Raw genomic sequence first — 13,444 nt, forward strand, 5'->3', positions numbered from 1 at the left:
CGCACAGCTATAGACAGACACGTGGCCCAACATACCAGGGCTTAAGCCCCGCGCACCCAGTACAGCTGCATCCAGCAGCTGGACAGTCCCGGACCAACACCCTCGCTCAGATCTCCTCACCCACCAAACCCTCACACCTGAACGCCCTCTTACCCATCTGGGCACCCTCACTGCCACACATCTGACACCACACGCCCTCTTACCCACAAACTTAAGATACCCACACTTGGGCCCCCCTCACCCATACACCCCAGCTGCCATATGCACTTTTACCCACACAGCTACACACCTATATACCTGGGCACCTACACTCACACACCTCAGCACCCTGGCACCTGTGTGCCCTCCTAGGCACACTCTTATATACGGGGCACACCTTCATACCCACACATCTGACACTGGCACACCTGGGCACTTTCATGCCTGACCCTCTTGCCCGCCCACCTGGGTACCTGCATCCCTCCACCTAGGAAACCTCACACCTGGGCATCTGCACGCCCACAGCCACCCAGCTCTCCACCTTCACCCCCACCCTGCCTTAAGCCACGCCCCCAGGTCCTTGGACAGCCCAGACCCACACCCAGCAATCAGACCCTCGTCCCCAGGGACTGGGGCTCCCCTCCCAGCCCCACCCGCAGCTGTGACCCCAACCTGTCGGAACTTGGCTCGAGCTTCCTTCTCCTTCATGCGGCCGTGTGACACGAGGTAGTCAAACACTTCTCCTGCAGGGCAGAGGCCGAGCGGGGTCAGGGCGGGGCATGGGGGGCGCAGAGAGCAGGGCGGGGAGGGGAGGAGCCTCACCAGCACTTGCATATTCCATCACCAGGTACAGCGTCTTCTCTGTCTCGATCACCTCGAAGAGCTTCACTGCAATGGCCGGGGGATGGGGGCGGGGAGTTACAAGAGAAGAGACCCCTCACCCTCCACCAGCACTTCGTAACTGCGCATGTGCTGACCATAACACCCGTTACTCAAGAACATTCGATGGCTCCCTACTGATGGCAAGATTTTCCAAACTCCCTGGCCCCACTTTACCACCTTCTCCACTTCCTCACAAGAATGTCAGCTCTATGAGGCCAGGGGTTTCTACCTGTTTTCTTTACCGCTGTGCCCCAGAGTCTGGCACATAAGCAGCCCACTCAGTAAGTATTCGCTGAGTATATATAAACAAATGGATGAATAAATGCTACGGCCACATTCAGGCCAGGCTAAATCCTGCTTCTTTTGTAAAGACCCCACTTTCTCCACTTCTGCCTGGTCATGACGACAATGACAACGGATGCTACTGATGACAATAATCAGACCAGCTCCCACAGCTTAGCTCCCAACTAAGTGCTTTGCACGCATGACCTTACCCAATCCTCGCAATGACCTTGAAGTAAGCCCTCTTATCAACCCCCGCTCCAGAGGAGGAAACTGAGGCTCAGAGAGGGTGAGTGACTCACCCAAGGTCACACAGCCAGGGAGCAGGGATACTGCTACGAAAAAACAGGTCTTTCTAATTACTATAACGGCCAGTTCTCTCCTCCCCCGACTCTCTTTTCCCAAGTGCCCTGGTTGGTATCCACCGAGCCCACTCCCTTCCCCTCCTCACCGATGTTGGGGTGGTTTAGGCCCTTCATGATACGGACTTCTCGGAACAGCTGGAAGAAAGGAAGAAAGAGAAAGATGAGGGTGGGCCGTTTCGAGGACCCTCTTCCCAACCTTGCCCCTGCCCTGCTCCCTCTCCCTGGGCCTCACCTTCTGCAGGCTGCTGGGGTTCAGCTGGGTTTTATCGATGATCTTGATGGCGACCTAGAGACGGAAGAAAGGGGGGAAAGGTCTAGGTACCACAGGCCCTCGAGCTGGGAAAGGTTCCCCCAACCCAGATCACCCTAGGATATCCTTCCTTTGTCCCTTTTCAGAGACAGCTCTCAGCCTGGGCCATTCTTAGTGGAGGTGGGCTCTGAGCCTCATGACCTTTGCACATGCTGTTCTTACCATGTCCAGTGCTACCCTTGCTTCTGCAGGGAAATATATCCCCTATACCACCATGGGGCCTGGGTGGGGCGGCTCCAAGGGCCTGTGTGAGTGTGAGGGTGACTGAGACCTTGAGGGGGCCCCTCTGGGAGGGCATCTCAGACCACTCACCCATCAGCATCTTTGTTTTGAAGGCACAAACTGTGGAACAAGAAATAATAACCAGACCTCACATCTACTGAGCAGTCACATGGGCCAGGCCCTGGTCTACGCGCTTTACAAATGAGAACTCTCTTGATCCTCATGACAACCCTATGAGATGATCCTCATTTTACAAATGGGGAAACCGAGACACAGAGCTGTTCAGTCACTTCGCCAAGGTTACTTGGCTGGTAAGTTTGTGGGCTGGGACTTGAACTTATGCAGCCTGACAGTCAACCTCTTAAACACTTAAAATCTGTAGAAAGCTTTGAAAGAGCTTTGAGGTAGTCATCATGGGGGAAAAATCAGAACGTTACTGAATCCTCTTTGTACTTATCCTGAAGTTTAGTGAAGTTTCTATTTTGAATTTCACACTGGGGTACAGCACTTCAAGAGCCGTAATCCAGCTTAGGTCTTTAGTTTTCCCAACGGGTTTTGGGGTCACCCCCCCAATCACCCCAGATCCACTGGATTACAGAACTCTTCCCTCAGGAGGCTCTGTTCCTTTAGAAAACCCTGGAATCACGTTCAAGACCACATGAGAGGAACAATGTGCTCTTTGTGGGGGAAGAGGGTCCCTTAGCTTTCTTCATACTTTCACAAATGAGTTTTTAATCTTGTCAAGCACTTTTTATGCTAGTATTGAGATGATCATATCGTTTCTGCCCTTGAACCCGTGAATGTGGCGAAGTACACGAATAAATTGTCAATTTGAAAGGAACTGTGCATTCCTCGGATAAACCCAGCTTTGTCACCACACAGCTTTCTTTAATTGATCTGTCAGATTCTTTTTGCTAATATTTTGTTTAAGATTTTTGTACCTATATTCACATGTAAGACGGGCCCACAATTTTATGCCTTATCTGGTTTTGTTGTCACCAAAGAGCACATAAAATTTTTCTGGCAGTGGAACCTCTTTCTTTAGTCTCTGGAGATATTAGCATAAAAATGAAATGTTTGGTACAATTTGCCCATAAAACCATTGGGGCCTGGTGACTTTTGTATGTGTGGCACAGACAGCGTGAGGGCAGGATGAATCGCTCCAGTTACTTTCTCTACAATTGAAAGAGGTGCAGAGGAGTCATAAACCCACCCACCGTCTTTTTCTTCCCATTAAGTGTGAGTTAGATGCGTTCTCTCCCTTTCTGCAATAATGTTGCCATACTCAGTACATATACCCATCCTGGAAGGTGAAGTGGGGAGAGTGAGGCTCTGTAGACATGAATAAGCCTCTTGTGTTCTCAATCAAGATCACGGGGAGATTTGGTGGGACCAAAGTCCACCATTAAAACAGGGAGGTGGCCTAGGTTTAGATACAAAAACCATATGACTTCTTAGAAACACTACACATGGCTTGCCTGTGATCTGAGACAGCCCAACAATTTCAGGGATGCCTGAAATTGGCTCCCTTTTCCTACTTGAGTTGTTCTGGGAAAATGTGAGATGTTCTATTGTGAGAGTGAGAGATTTACATGTGGTCACAAAGCAAAGTGAGGGCCAAGCCCGACCTCTCCCTACCTCCCACCAAGTGCCAGGGCTGCAGGATTCTGCCCCGAGCCCCGCCCTCTCCCCTCACTCACCTCCCGGCCGGTAAGGATGTGCCGGGCCAGCTTGACTTTGGCAAAGTTGCCCTTCCCAATGGTCCTCAGCAGGCGGTAGTTGCCTACATGGGGCTGCTCTTCAGGACAGGAGGCGATGGAGTTTCGGCAGCGGGCACCCAGGGAGCGGCTGGACCAGGACGGTCCCTTGTCCGAGGAGCGGCCAATGCCCAGGGTGCCATGCTGGGCGGGGGAGATGGAGCATGAGAGGTGGGCAGCGCCCATCCAATCCACCTGTGTGCTGCGGCGGTTAACTCCAGCCACGGCCACTGGTCCCCTCGTGGCGCTTTTCAAACCCACGCCAGAGAGAAGGCTTTGGGTCCCCCATATTTCTCTGTGAAAAGACACCTCCAAGAACAAAGATGCTGAGGCTCCCCCAACTCTGCAGCACCTGGGACCCCAGGTATCAGGTCTCTTCTTCACCCCTCCCTGCAATCAGTTTACCCACTCCCCCAACTTCCTTTTCTAATTACTAGAGCCTCCATCAGCTCCAAGATATTGTATTCTAACGCTGCAGCCCTCAACCCCAATCAACGCCAACTCAGTCTGGACTCAACCCTCTAGCCCAACCCTCACTGCTCCCAGCATTCCATTTTATCCATCACTGTCCCCATCCAGCCCCCAATTCTATGGCAAGCCCATATTTCAACACCTGACTTCCAGTCAACTGCCTGCAATGCTTTCTTTTGATCCTTATTGCCCCAAATTCTACTCCAAACACTGTAACCAACCGTCTTTCATTTTGCCCTGACACTGTAGCCCCACATTGTTAACCTTCCTTCTGTGGGAAACTTTGTTGCTTCCTTGCTGGGGTGGGCGTGGGGCGGCACCGCCCTGCTGCTCCATCGCCGCCCTCACCCGCTGACTCCCACGCTACATACACCACGATCTGTCCCCGACGTTGCGTTCCTGCCATCCTGTCCCTCCTGGACCTCTCTCCCCCGCAGGTCACCTGCCTGCTCCTGGCTCTCCTGTCCTGATTGTGAGCCCCAGGGACTGTGCCTCCCTTTTAGCGCTGGGGCCCAAGGTGTGTGTGACAGAGGCCCTGGCCAAGACGGCTCTGCTCAGACCCTGGGCTGTCCCTGCGCCCTTCCCAAGGCTGGGGGTGGGACACAGGAGGACACAGGGAGCTGAGGAAGACAGAAGGCCAGGTAGGCAACGAAGAGGAGGACCCGGGCTGCTCCTTGCAGGGATCTGCCGGGCCACTTAACAGTGATGAGGCTCACCATTTAATGAGCACTGGCCATTAAGGCACCATCATTCCCATTTTATAGGTAGGGAAACTGAGGCTCAGAGATGGGACCTGAACCCAGACAGTTTACCCCAGAGTTGACGTCTTCACCGCTGCCGTGCGACACTGTCTCACACTCCTGTCATTTTTATTAAGTAGGCTTTACTATTGGCCAAATCCTGGGCATTAAAGCACCTCATCTGCATTTAATTCCTACAGCAGCCCAATGAGGGCGGCACCTGTATCCCCATATTCCAGAGGTGAAACTGAGGCTTGCAGCGAGACGGTGCCTTGTCAAGGTCACACAGTTCATTCATAAGAAGCAGAAAGGTAATGCTCCCCACAAGGGGCAGAAAGCCAGCCGCCACTGCTGGAGCCCTAACCACATGCCTGCTGCCACCACGCCTTCACCTGACTTCCACAGTGGGTGCAATTATGATCCGCACTCTCCACATGGGGACCCTAAGGCTGAGGGCAGGGTTAAGTACCTTGCCCAAGGTCACAGGACAGGTGGAGCAGAGTGCCTAGGATTCGAACCCAGGTCTGCTGACTCCTGAGCCCCCAGCTCTTTCCCACATCCCCCACCGGGCTACTCACAACCCCAGGCCTCCTTCGCGGGGAGGGCAGGAAGGGAGTTGGAGATCCTAGCAGATAAGACCTCTGATTCTCACCCAGATAAGGGCTTGGAGAAGAATCCCCAGCAGGTGGTACTAGGGGAGCCAACTGGGGCTGGGCTGGCACCCCACTGAAGGCAGCGTGGCTGAGGGACCCCTGCAAGGGGCAGCTGGGGCAGTGGGTGACAAGGCCCTCAGGGGCCGGGGGTGGGAGCTAAAATTGGCCGGCACCACCAGCTGGCCTGGCTCCCTCCCGCCGGCTGGTGCCCCAACACCGGGTCTGTTGCTAGGGAACCTCCAGAGAGGCTGGGTGGTGGGGGGCCTGGAACTTGGGGTGGGGGAGCATGACCCCACATGGCTGTCATCATGGTAACCAGGTGGCAGAGGAGGGGGCTATGACCTCAGATTCCAGACGGAGAGAGGTGACCCTCTGCCAGGACTGACAAGCAGGTCTTACAGACTGGAGCTGGGAGGAGACGGGAGAATTAGCCTTCCCGAAGTCCCCATGATGCACAAATCTGAACAATAAGAGGAGGAGGAAGTGCTCGTACAAGCCCTGTTTTACGGATGAGGAAACTGAGGCTCAGAGAGGTGAGGTAACCTGCCTGAGGTCACACAGCTAGGGACGGACAGAAACTAGATTTGAACTTACGCTTCTCTAAAAAATCAAAGTCATAACAACAACAATAATAATAATAATAGCAGCTACAATAGGCCTGGCCCTGTGCGTCTCGCTCACATAATCTCTTTGGCTCCTTATAACATCCCTAACAGGGAGGTGCTACCATCAACCCCATTTAGAGGTGAAGAAACTGAGGCTCCGAGCAGGGAGTGGGTCTGCAAGCTCCCATAACAACCAATGACAGCGCTGGGTTGAGGATCATATCCACACTCACAACAGCAGCGGACATGTGTGGAGTGCATCCTATGGGTCGGGCTTTGCCCCTATCATCTCGACTAACCCTCTGAGGGACTCAAGCCATCACCCCATTTTGCGGGGCAGGCAACAGGCTCAGAAGGCGAGAGCCAGTTACCTGAGGTCACAGTGCAAAGTGGCTGGCAGAAGCAGCACAGGAACCCAGGCCTGTGGGCTCCTTGTCACTTTCTGGAGTGACTGGGCTGGGGTGGGGGAGAGGTGGGTTTCTCATCGAAGACTCCAAATCAGAGTCTGGCCTGCAGCATGATGGGTCGTGATGGCAGTGGTGGTGGTGATGGGGGATCTCTAGGAGGCAGGGTCCTACAAGATGAAGGGACAGAGACAAATCTCTGGTGGGGATCTGGGGTGAGGGTGGCTGAGGATTGGCAGGGACCTGGCAGAAGGCCTGGAAAGGGACGAAGACTCCAGCTGGGGAGGAGTCTGGCATTGGTTGGTGGGAGGGTCTTTTGAAGCAGTGAGAGTAACCAGAAATCAGGGAAATCGGCGGCGGGGGGGGGGGGTCGTCTCTCTGGGATTGTTCCTGGCTGTGGTGTAGGGACAGGGGGGTCTGGGAATAGTGGGAAGGGTCCAAGCCATGGGACAATGGAAGTCAGGAGACAAGGATACCTGAGCGAGGGGCCTGGGTCTTGAAGAAACTCCTAGAAGTCTAAGAAAGGGGTTTCTAGGAGCACTCGGAACCAGAGAGAAGTCCAGGGGCCTGAAATCCTGAGGAAGGGGCTTCCCGGGCAAGGGGCAGATCCAAGGAGTAAAGGCTGAGCCTTGTGGGGGTCAAGAGGCCGAGGAACTTGGGGAGAAAGCTCCCAGCGGACAGACCCCAAGAGAAGAGGGCTTAGAGCCAGGGCAAGACCAGAGGCTTCAAATCCAGGAGTTTTCTGGAAGAAGGATCTGGGGCCAGGCCTTGTGAGCTGAGGAAGGACTCTGAAGCTGAGGAGGGGGTTTCTCTGGGAGGCCAGACCCCTGGCAAGGAAGGGGGAGGCCCTGGGGCAGCGGAAGGGATGGGGGCCTGGAGATCTAAGGGATGAGGTAGTATCCTGTGAGGAGGGGCCTGGCCTAGGAGTGGGGTCAAGGGGTTGGGGGATTGGGGAGGGGGCTTGCCTGGAGTGGAGAAGTTGATACAGGGAGGATGAGGCCTGGAGTCAGACTGGTTCAGGGCCTAGAAATCCGAGACTGAGCTGGGGGCCTGGAAGTTGGAGGCCAAGGCTTCCTGGGAGAGGAAGAGACCAGAGAGGGTCTGGAGGGATCTGGGGGGACTGGAGATGCTGGGAATCCAGGGACAGGGCTGCTTGGAAGATGGGGACCAGGCCTGGAAGTGGAGAGACCTTGAACAAGGTAGAAAGGACCCTCGGCCCAGGAAAGGTGGAACCGGCTTCCTGTGAGGGGGTGCCCACAGGAGCCGGGAGGATCCCGGAGGGCCAGAAAGCTGGGAATGAGAGGACGGGGGATCCTGGGGAGCCCGGCACCCAGATCCAGACGGGGAAGGCCAGAGGCAGAGGCAGGACTGGGCCAGGCCTTCCTGGGAGAGGGCCGGGCTGGGCCTTAGGGTCAAGAGCCCGGCCAATCCGGGAGGGGGCCAGTTGTCGGATGCGGGAGGCCTGGAGGGGAAGGGGCTTAAGAACCCGCTGGGGAAGGGAGGGGCTCCTGCAAGGCAGGGGAGGGGGCTTCCTGGAGGGAAGAGACCCGAGCGGAAACGGTCTGCAGAAGGACAAGACAGGGGTCCCGCGAGAGGGGCGCCCCCAGGGGTCGGGCTGGGCTGAGGAGTGGGGGAGGGTCGAGAGGCCTGGAAGTCCGGGCGGGGGTCGGTGGGTGGCGAGCCAGGCCGGGCCGGGGAAATGAGGGTAGGGGCTCGCGCGGCGAGGGACACAGCATGGCGAGGGGTCCGGCGGCCGGACCCAGCCGGGGCTCCCCAAGGGGCCGGGCCCCACTCACCGTGTCCGAGTTCCGATCGTTGCCCGGGGCCAGAGCCGTCCGCGAAGACATTTTCTCCGGGTCTCGGGGGAATGGGCGGCCGGGTCGGTGGGGGGGGGCGGGGGTCCCGGGGTCCCCTCTCTTCCCCTCCCCCCCCGCCGGCCTGGGGACGCGAGCTCAAAAGCTGGGCGCCGTGGACACCCGGGTTCGTGCCGTGGGAGAGGGGGCAGGGCGGGGCAGGGAAGGGGATGCCGAGGGTCCTAGTGGCCCCGCACAGCGGGGGCCCGGGGCGCCATGGGGGCGGCGGGCAGGCGGGCGGGCGGGCGGGCGGGGGCCGGGGAGGGGGCGCGGAGCCGGCCCGGGCGGCGGCGGAGGGAGGCGGTGGAGGGGCCGGGGAGGAAGGGACGTCAGGGGGAGGGGCGGGCAGGGCGGGGCCGCCAAGACCCCGCCCCCTGCTGCCGGCACTTAAAGGCGCAGGCCGGGGCCGGCCGGGGGCTCTGAGGGCAGAGGCAGGTCTGGGCGCGTTGAGGGGGAGCGTGTTCTCACCAGAGAGTAGAGACTCACCGGAAGAGAAGAGAGAGAAACGCCAAGGCACAGCGCCAGCGACGCAGAGAAAGATACTGAGAGACGCAGAGATAGAGAAGCTCAAAAAGAGAGAGACAAAGAGACACAGAGATAGACAGAGGTGGGGAGAGACACAGAGACACAAAGAGGTGAAAAGACAGCCAAAGGACGGAGAGACCAAAAGACAGAGAAAGGCAGAAAGAGGGAGAAACGTAGGGAAAGAGAGACACATACAAAGAGACAGAGTGAGAGAAACAGAGACACAGAGAGCGACAGGGACTGACAAACCCACGTACGGAGACAGAGGGAGAGACAGAGATGCAGAGACCCGTGAAGAGAATGGAGACAGGACTGACAGAGAAGCCCTCAGAGGCAAGAACCACGCAGGCAGCGCTGTCCACATTCTCCCTCCCAGCCCCCCTCTCCCCAGTCCAGGAAGCTCTGGGGACCGAGGGCTAAGGATGCTGGGGGGATGGTGTATGGGCGGAGCCACTGAGGAAGGGTCACCTACCTCTCTAGCAATGCTGCCTCCCACCTCCCAGAAAACTCCAGACCCCAAGGTTGTAGGTTGCAGTCTTCTCTCTTCTGCACCCCAGCTGGGGTCCCAGGTCTCACTCTGTCCAGCTCTGTGACTCAGGGCAGGCACTTGCTCTTTCTGGGCCTCAGTTTCACAGTCTATAAAGTGAGGGGGAGGATGTGCATGTTGCTTTCGTAGTGGGGCTGAAGTAGGTGCAAAGGAACTCAGTGCAGGTATTCTCCTGATGGGCAAACTGAGACCAGAGAGGTCAAGGGCGTTGCTGACATCACACAGTGCCCTGGGAACCACGCACTCCCTCTAGATCAGGGTGGGATGAAAGAAAGAGGGGCATTGTCCTGGCCTGGGAATCACACAGCCCTTGCATGGGACCTATGCCCTGCCCCTGTCTGTTTGAACATCTTCCTGAGCCTGTTTCCCTTTCTAAAAAATGGGTGTGACAATAACAGCAGTGTGCTGGAGCCAGCTCAAGCAAGCTGAGTTTTGAAGTCTCAGAGATTTTGGAACTGGTTTTTAAACAGCCATTATTAAAAATTAAATTATGCAAACATACAATTAAATAAATTATATTTAAAACAAAGATAATAAATACTCATCATTTTACATTTTACTCCTATGTGTGATCCTGAGGTTATTTACATCTATTGTATTCACATAGTGAAACTGCTAAGTGTAAGGGGTGACTGCACATCTCTTCCTCCCGAAACGCTTTCAGTGATGTCACCCTGGTAGCTTGAAATTAGCCATGGTGGAATATTTACACCATGGAAATTGGCAAGTGCTACAAAGCAAGGCTTTCCACCCTCATTCCCCAGACAGCTGGTTGGTACACATTTACCAGTATATCACTGATTGATACTATCAGCTACATCGACTCAAGAGGCTTCCTCTGTCCAGGCTCTGAGCACTTTATCCTTTCTGCCACACCATGAGATTGGACCATCCTTATCACCCCCACTTACAGAGGGAAAACAGCATGCTGAAGGTCACACAGCTGGTGAGCAGCAGGGCTGAGATTTGAACACAAGTTTCGCCAAAGTCCAGAACTTGGGCTCTTAACCACTACGGTCCCCTATCCCTGGATGGTAATAGCAGCAAAGTCTGTCTGCAACAAATTAATGAGACTATGTAAGTAAAGTGCTTCACGTGGGAACAGATTAGAATTTCTTAAATGGGTGATGTTATTATTCAGCAAATGGAGCCTGAGGAGTCTCAGGGAGGGTGGAAGGCAGAGAGGGAGGAGTTCAGGATATTGTTCTAGAAGCTCTGGGATCTCAAGGGTTCTGCGGGATGAGGGGTGGGGTCTTGGGGATAGGGGGCTGAATCAGCCCAATCCCATCCCAGCTCTAGCGCTGAGGGCTGCGGTTCTCCGACACACCACACGAGGGCAGAAGATCACCTTCCTATACACGTTTGCCCACCACACTGCGGGATGCACACTGGCTCCCCAGTTCCCAGTATCATCCCCACCCTATTTCCCAGATAGGGAGACTGAGGCTTAAAGAGGGGAGGCTATGACATGGATGAGCCTTAAAAAATTATGCTTAACAAAAGAAGCATACAAAAGACCACTTATTGTATGATTCCGTTTATAGGGAAATCCTTAGTGACAGAAAGTAGATTCAGGGCTGCCAAGGACTGCTAATGGGTTACAAGGATTTCTTTTTGGTGACAGTGTTCTGGAATTAGATACTGGTGATGGTTGTCACAACCTTGTGAATGTACTAAAAACCACTGACTTACACACTTCAACGGGGTGAATTCTATGGCATGTGAATTCTATCTCACTAAAAAAATTAAGTTAAAAAAAGAGGGAGAGATCCAACAGTGGCCACGGCCCATAAAAGGCCACTTTGGTTCCAGCTCGGGCTGCCTTCCGATTACCACAGGTCCACACTGATTTGGGGAGGACATAAACTGTTTCTCCCCCTCCCCTCTAGGCCAGCAAACCACCCCCTTTCCCAGGGCCCATTGTTTGGCAAATCCAATCCTTGAACTGAAGCCTTCAGACCTTGGAATCTTAACCCCTGATCCACTTATCCCAACCTAATGTCTACAGAGCCCTCGCTGGGGCTGGGGGAAAGCAGTGATCCCTGAGCCCAGCCCCTGACCCCAATGTTAACCCTACCTCATCCCAACCCCAGTTTTGCTGAGGCAAGTGATCATTCTCTCAGGCCAAACACCTGGGATGCTATGCCTGAGCCCCCAAAGGGCCACCTAAACCTAAAACCCAGCCTTAAAAGTCACCCTAATCCTGCATCTCACCCCATCCAACCTGCAACCCATTCCCAGTCCCAACAGACCTGCCATCTCTATCCCCAACTTCCAATCCTTAGCTCTGATCTATCCCCATTGGTGCAATCAGTTCACAGATCTTTACTGAGCACCTACTATGTGCCAGGCACGTATCTAGGGATAGCAGATGAACAAGGTAAGCAAAATCTGCTTTGAATTTATATTCGATTGGGACAGTTAGAAAATCTACCAGGGAGACAGAGGAATTTGATCATTTCAGATTGTAGAAGGTGCTATAAAGGAACACGCAAATCAGAGCAATGTCCCCTGGGGAGAGGGAGTACAGGGCTGGCAGAAGTACTTTTGCTGGTCAGGGAATGTCTCCTTTGAGGAAAGGACTCTGGAGCTGAGACCTGGATGATAACGGGGGTGGGGGTGGGGGGGGGCGTATGGAAACCTGGCGACGGGGGCTTTTAGGCAGAGAGAACCACAATTCCAAAGTCATGCCCAGGGTCACCCCCTTAGGGCTCCAATCCCAGCCCTTGGGCCCAGCAGAACCTTCCTTCATGTCTTTACCCCAGAGCAGGGAACACAAGAGAGAGCTTCGGGCTCACATCCAGCATGGGGTGTCTCCGGGGGTACCCAGGATGGTGTTGTCACCTTGGGAGGTGTGAAGAGCAGGCGGGGGGTGGGGGGGTGGTGCCAGTTCCGGCCTGGGGTTGGGGGCTGAGGGTGGGAACCTGACTGCGGCCTTGTCCTTCTTCCCAGCCCAACCACAGCCTGGCCGAATAGGGCAGACAGATAACAAGTCCTTCCCGCCCCTGGCCCCAGAGAGGGAGGGGTTTCCTGACAGGAAATTGACCTCCTCTAACCCCCCCCTCCTCAGATCCAAGCTCTCAGCAGTCCTGGCTAAAGTAGTCTCAGGACAGGACAGCAGCGCGCACTGACAAGGAGGTGAGTCTGTGGGAGGAGGGGGCAGGATTCACACGCCCCTGGGGCGCTCTGAATTGGGGGCTGGACCAGAATTTGGGAGAACGTGTGCCCTGAAGCCAGGAGAAGCTGGGGGCAAAGAGAAACTCTAGGACCTGACCTCGAGAGGGTGCCAACCAGCAAGAGGGTGGCGGGAGGAGATGGGGGAGCAGGGGAGGGTCTAGGGAATACTTTGGGGACTCTGACGATCTAGGTTGCCAGGGAGTCACGGAGAGCTTGGAACCGCCAAGGGAGAGGAGAGACAAGATGTCATTGGGTCGGAAGCTCTGAGTTCAGGTGGGAAGGCTGAGGCCAGAGAGGGATGGGGTGGGGTCTTGGAGATGGAGCCGGAACAAGGGTTGGGATGCAGATGGGATGAGGTTGGGAATGAAGATGTGGATGAGCCTGAAACAGGCTGGGCTGGTGACAGAATTGTTTGGGGGCAAGGTCTGGATTGCGGCTGTACTGGACACAATTTGTAAGGGCAGTTCCCCGATACAGACACAGGCCTGGAGGTGATGACTTCTGCAAACAGGTCGGCTGGCCGGCAGAGGGTTTGGGACTTTGGGGAAAGGCTGGCAGTGAGGAAGAGAAGGAGGAGCCCAGAGAGGGAAGCTCTGGTGGCCAAGACATCCTGCAGCAGCTGGGAGGCTGGGGGCTTGAGGGATGCCTCGGAAGTGAGTCAGGGGCCGGGCA

General features: G+C 55.4%; 1 protein-coding gene across 10 annotated transcripts in view; it reads right to left on the minus strand.

The window, feature by feature from the left end:
• Positions 1–8,794, minus strand: part of MARK4 (microtubule affinity regulating kinase 4) — a 51,675-nt gene extending 42,881 nt beyond the window's left edge. For 4 of the 10 annotated variants that reach the window (XM_089902703.1, XM_089902702.1, XM_022585376.3 and 1 more), the window contains exons 1-6: positions 8,467–8,791; positions 3,741–3,941; positions 1,741–1,794; positions 1,595–1,643; positions 802–867; positions 652–722 (exon numbers count right to left, since the gene is read on the minus strand). In XM_089902703.1, the coding sequence (XP_089758829.1) occupies positions 652–722; positions 802–867; positions 1,595–1,643; positions 1,741–1,794; positions 3,741–3,941; positions 8,467–8,517 (492 nt within the window). In that variant the 5' untranslated portion in view covers positions 8,518–8,791. Of the gene's footprint in view, positions 1–651; positions 723–801; positions 868–1,594; positions 1,646–1,740; positions 1,795–2,130; positions 2,161–3,740; positions 3,942–8,466 lie in introns of those variants that run through there. The other 6 variants (XR_016390917.1, XM_089902704.1, XM_089902706.1 and 3 more) reach the window with 4 other exon arrangements.
• Between the last annotated feature and the right edge of the window lie 4,650 nt (positions 8,795–13,444).

Source organism: Delphinapterus leucas, chromosome 20, assembly GCF_059928025.1.
Source record: "Delphinapterus leucas isolate spDelLeu-1000000601 "Yukka" chromosome 20, BTC_Dleu_Yukka2, whole genome shotgun sequence".
Taxonomy (NCBI): Eukaryota; Metazoa; Chordata; class Mammalia; order Artiodactyla; family Monodontidae; genus Delphinapterus; species Delphinapterus leucas.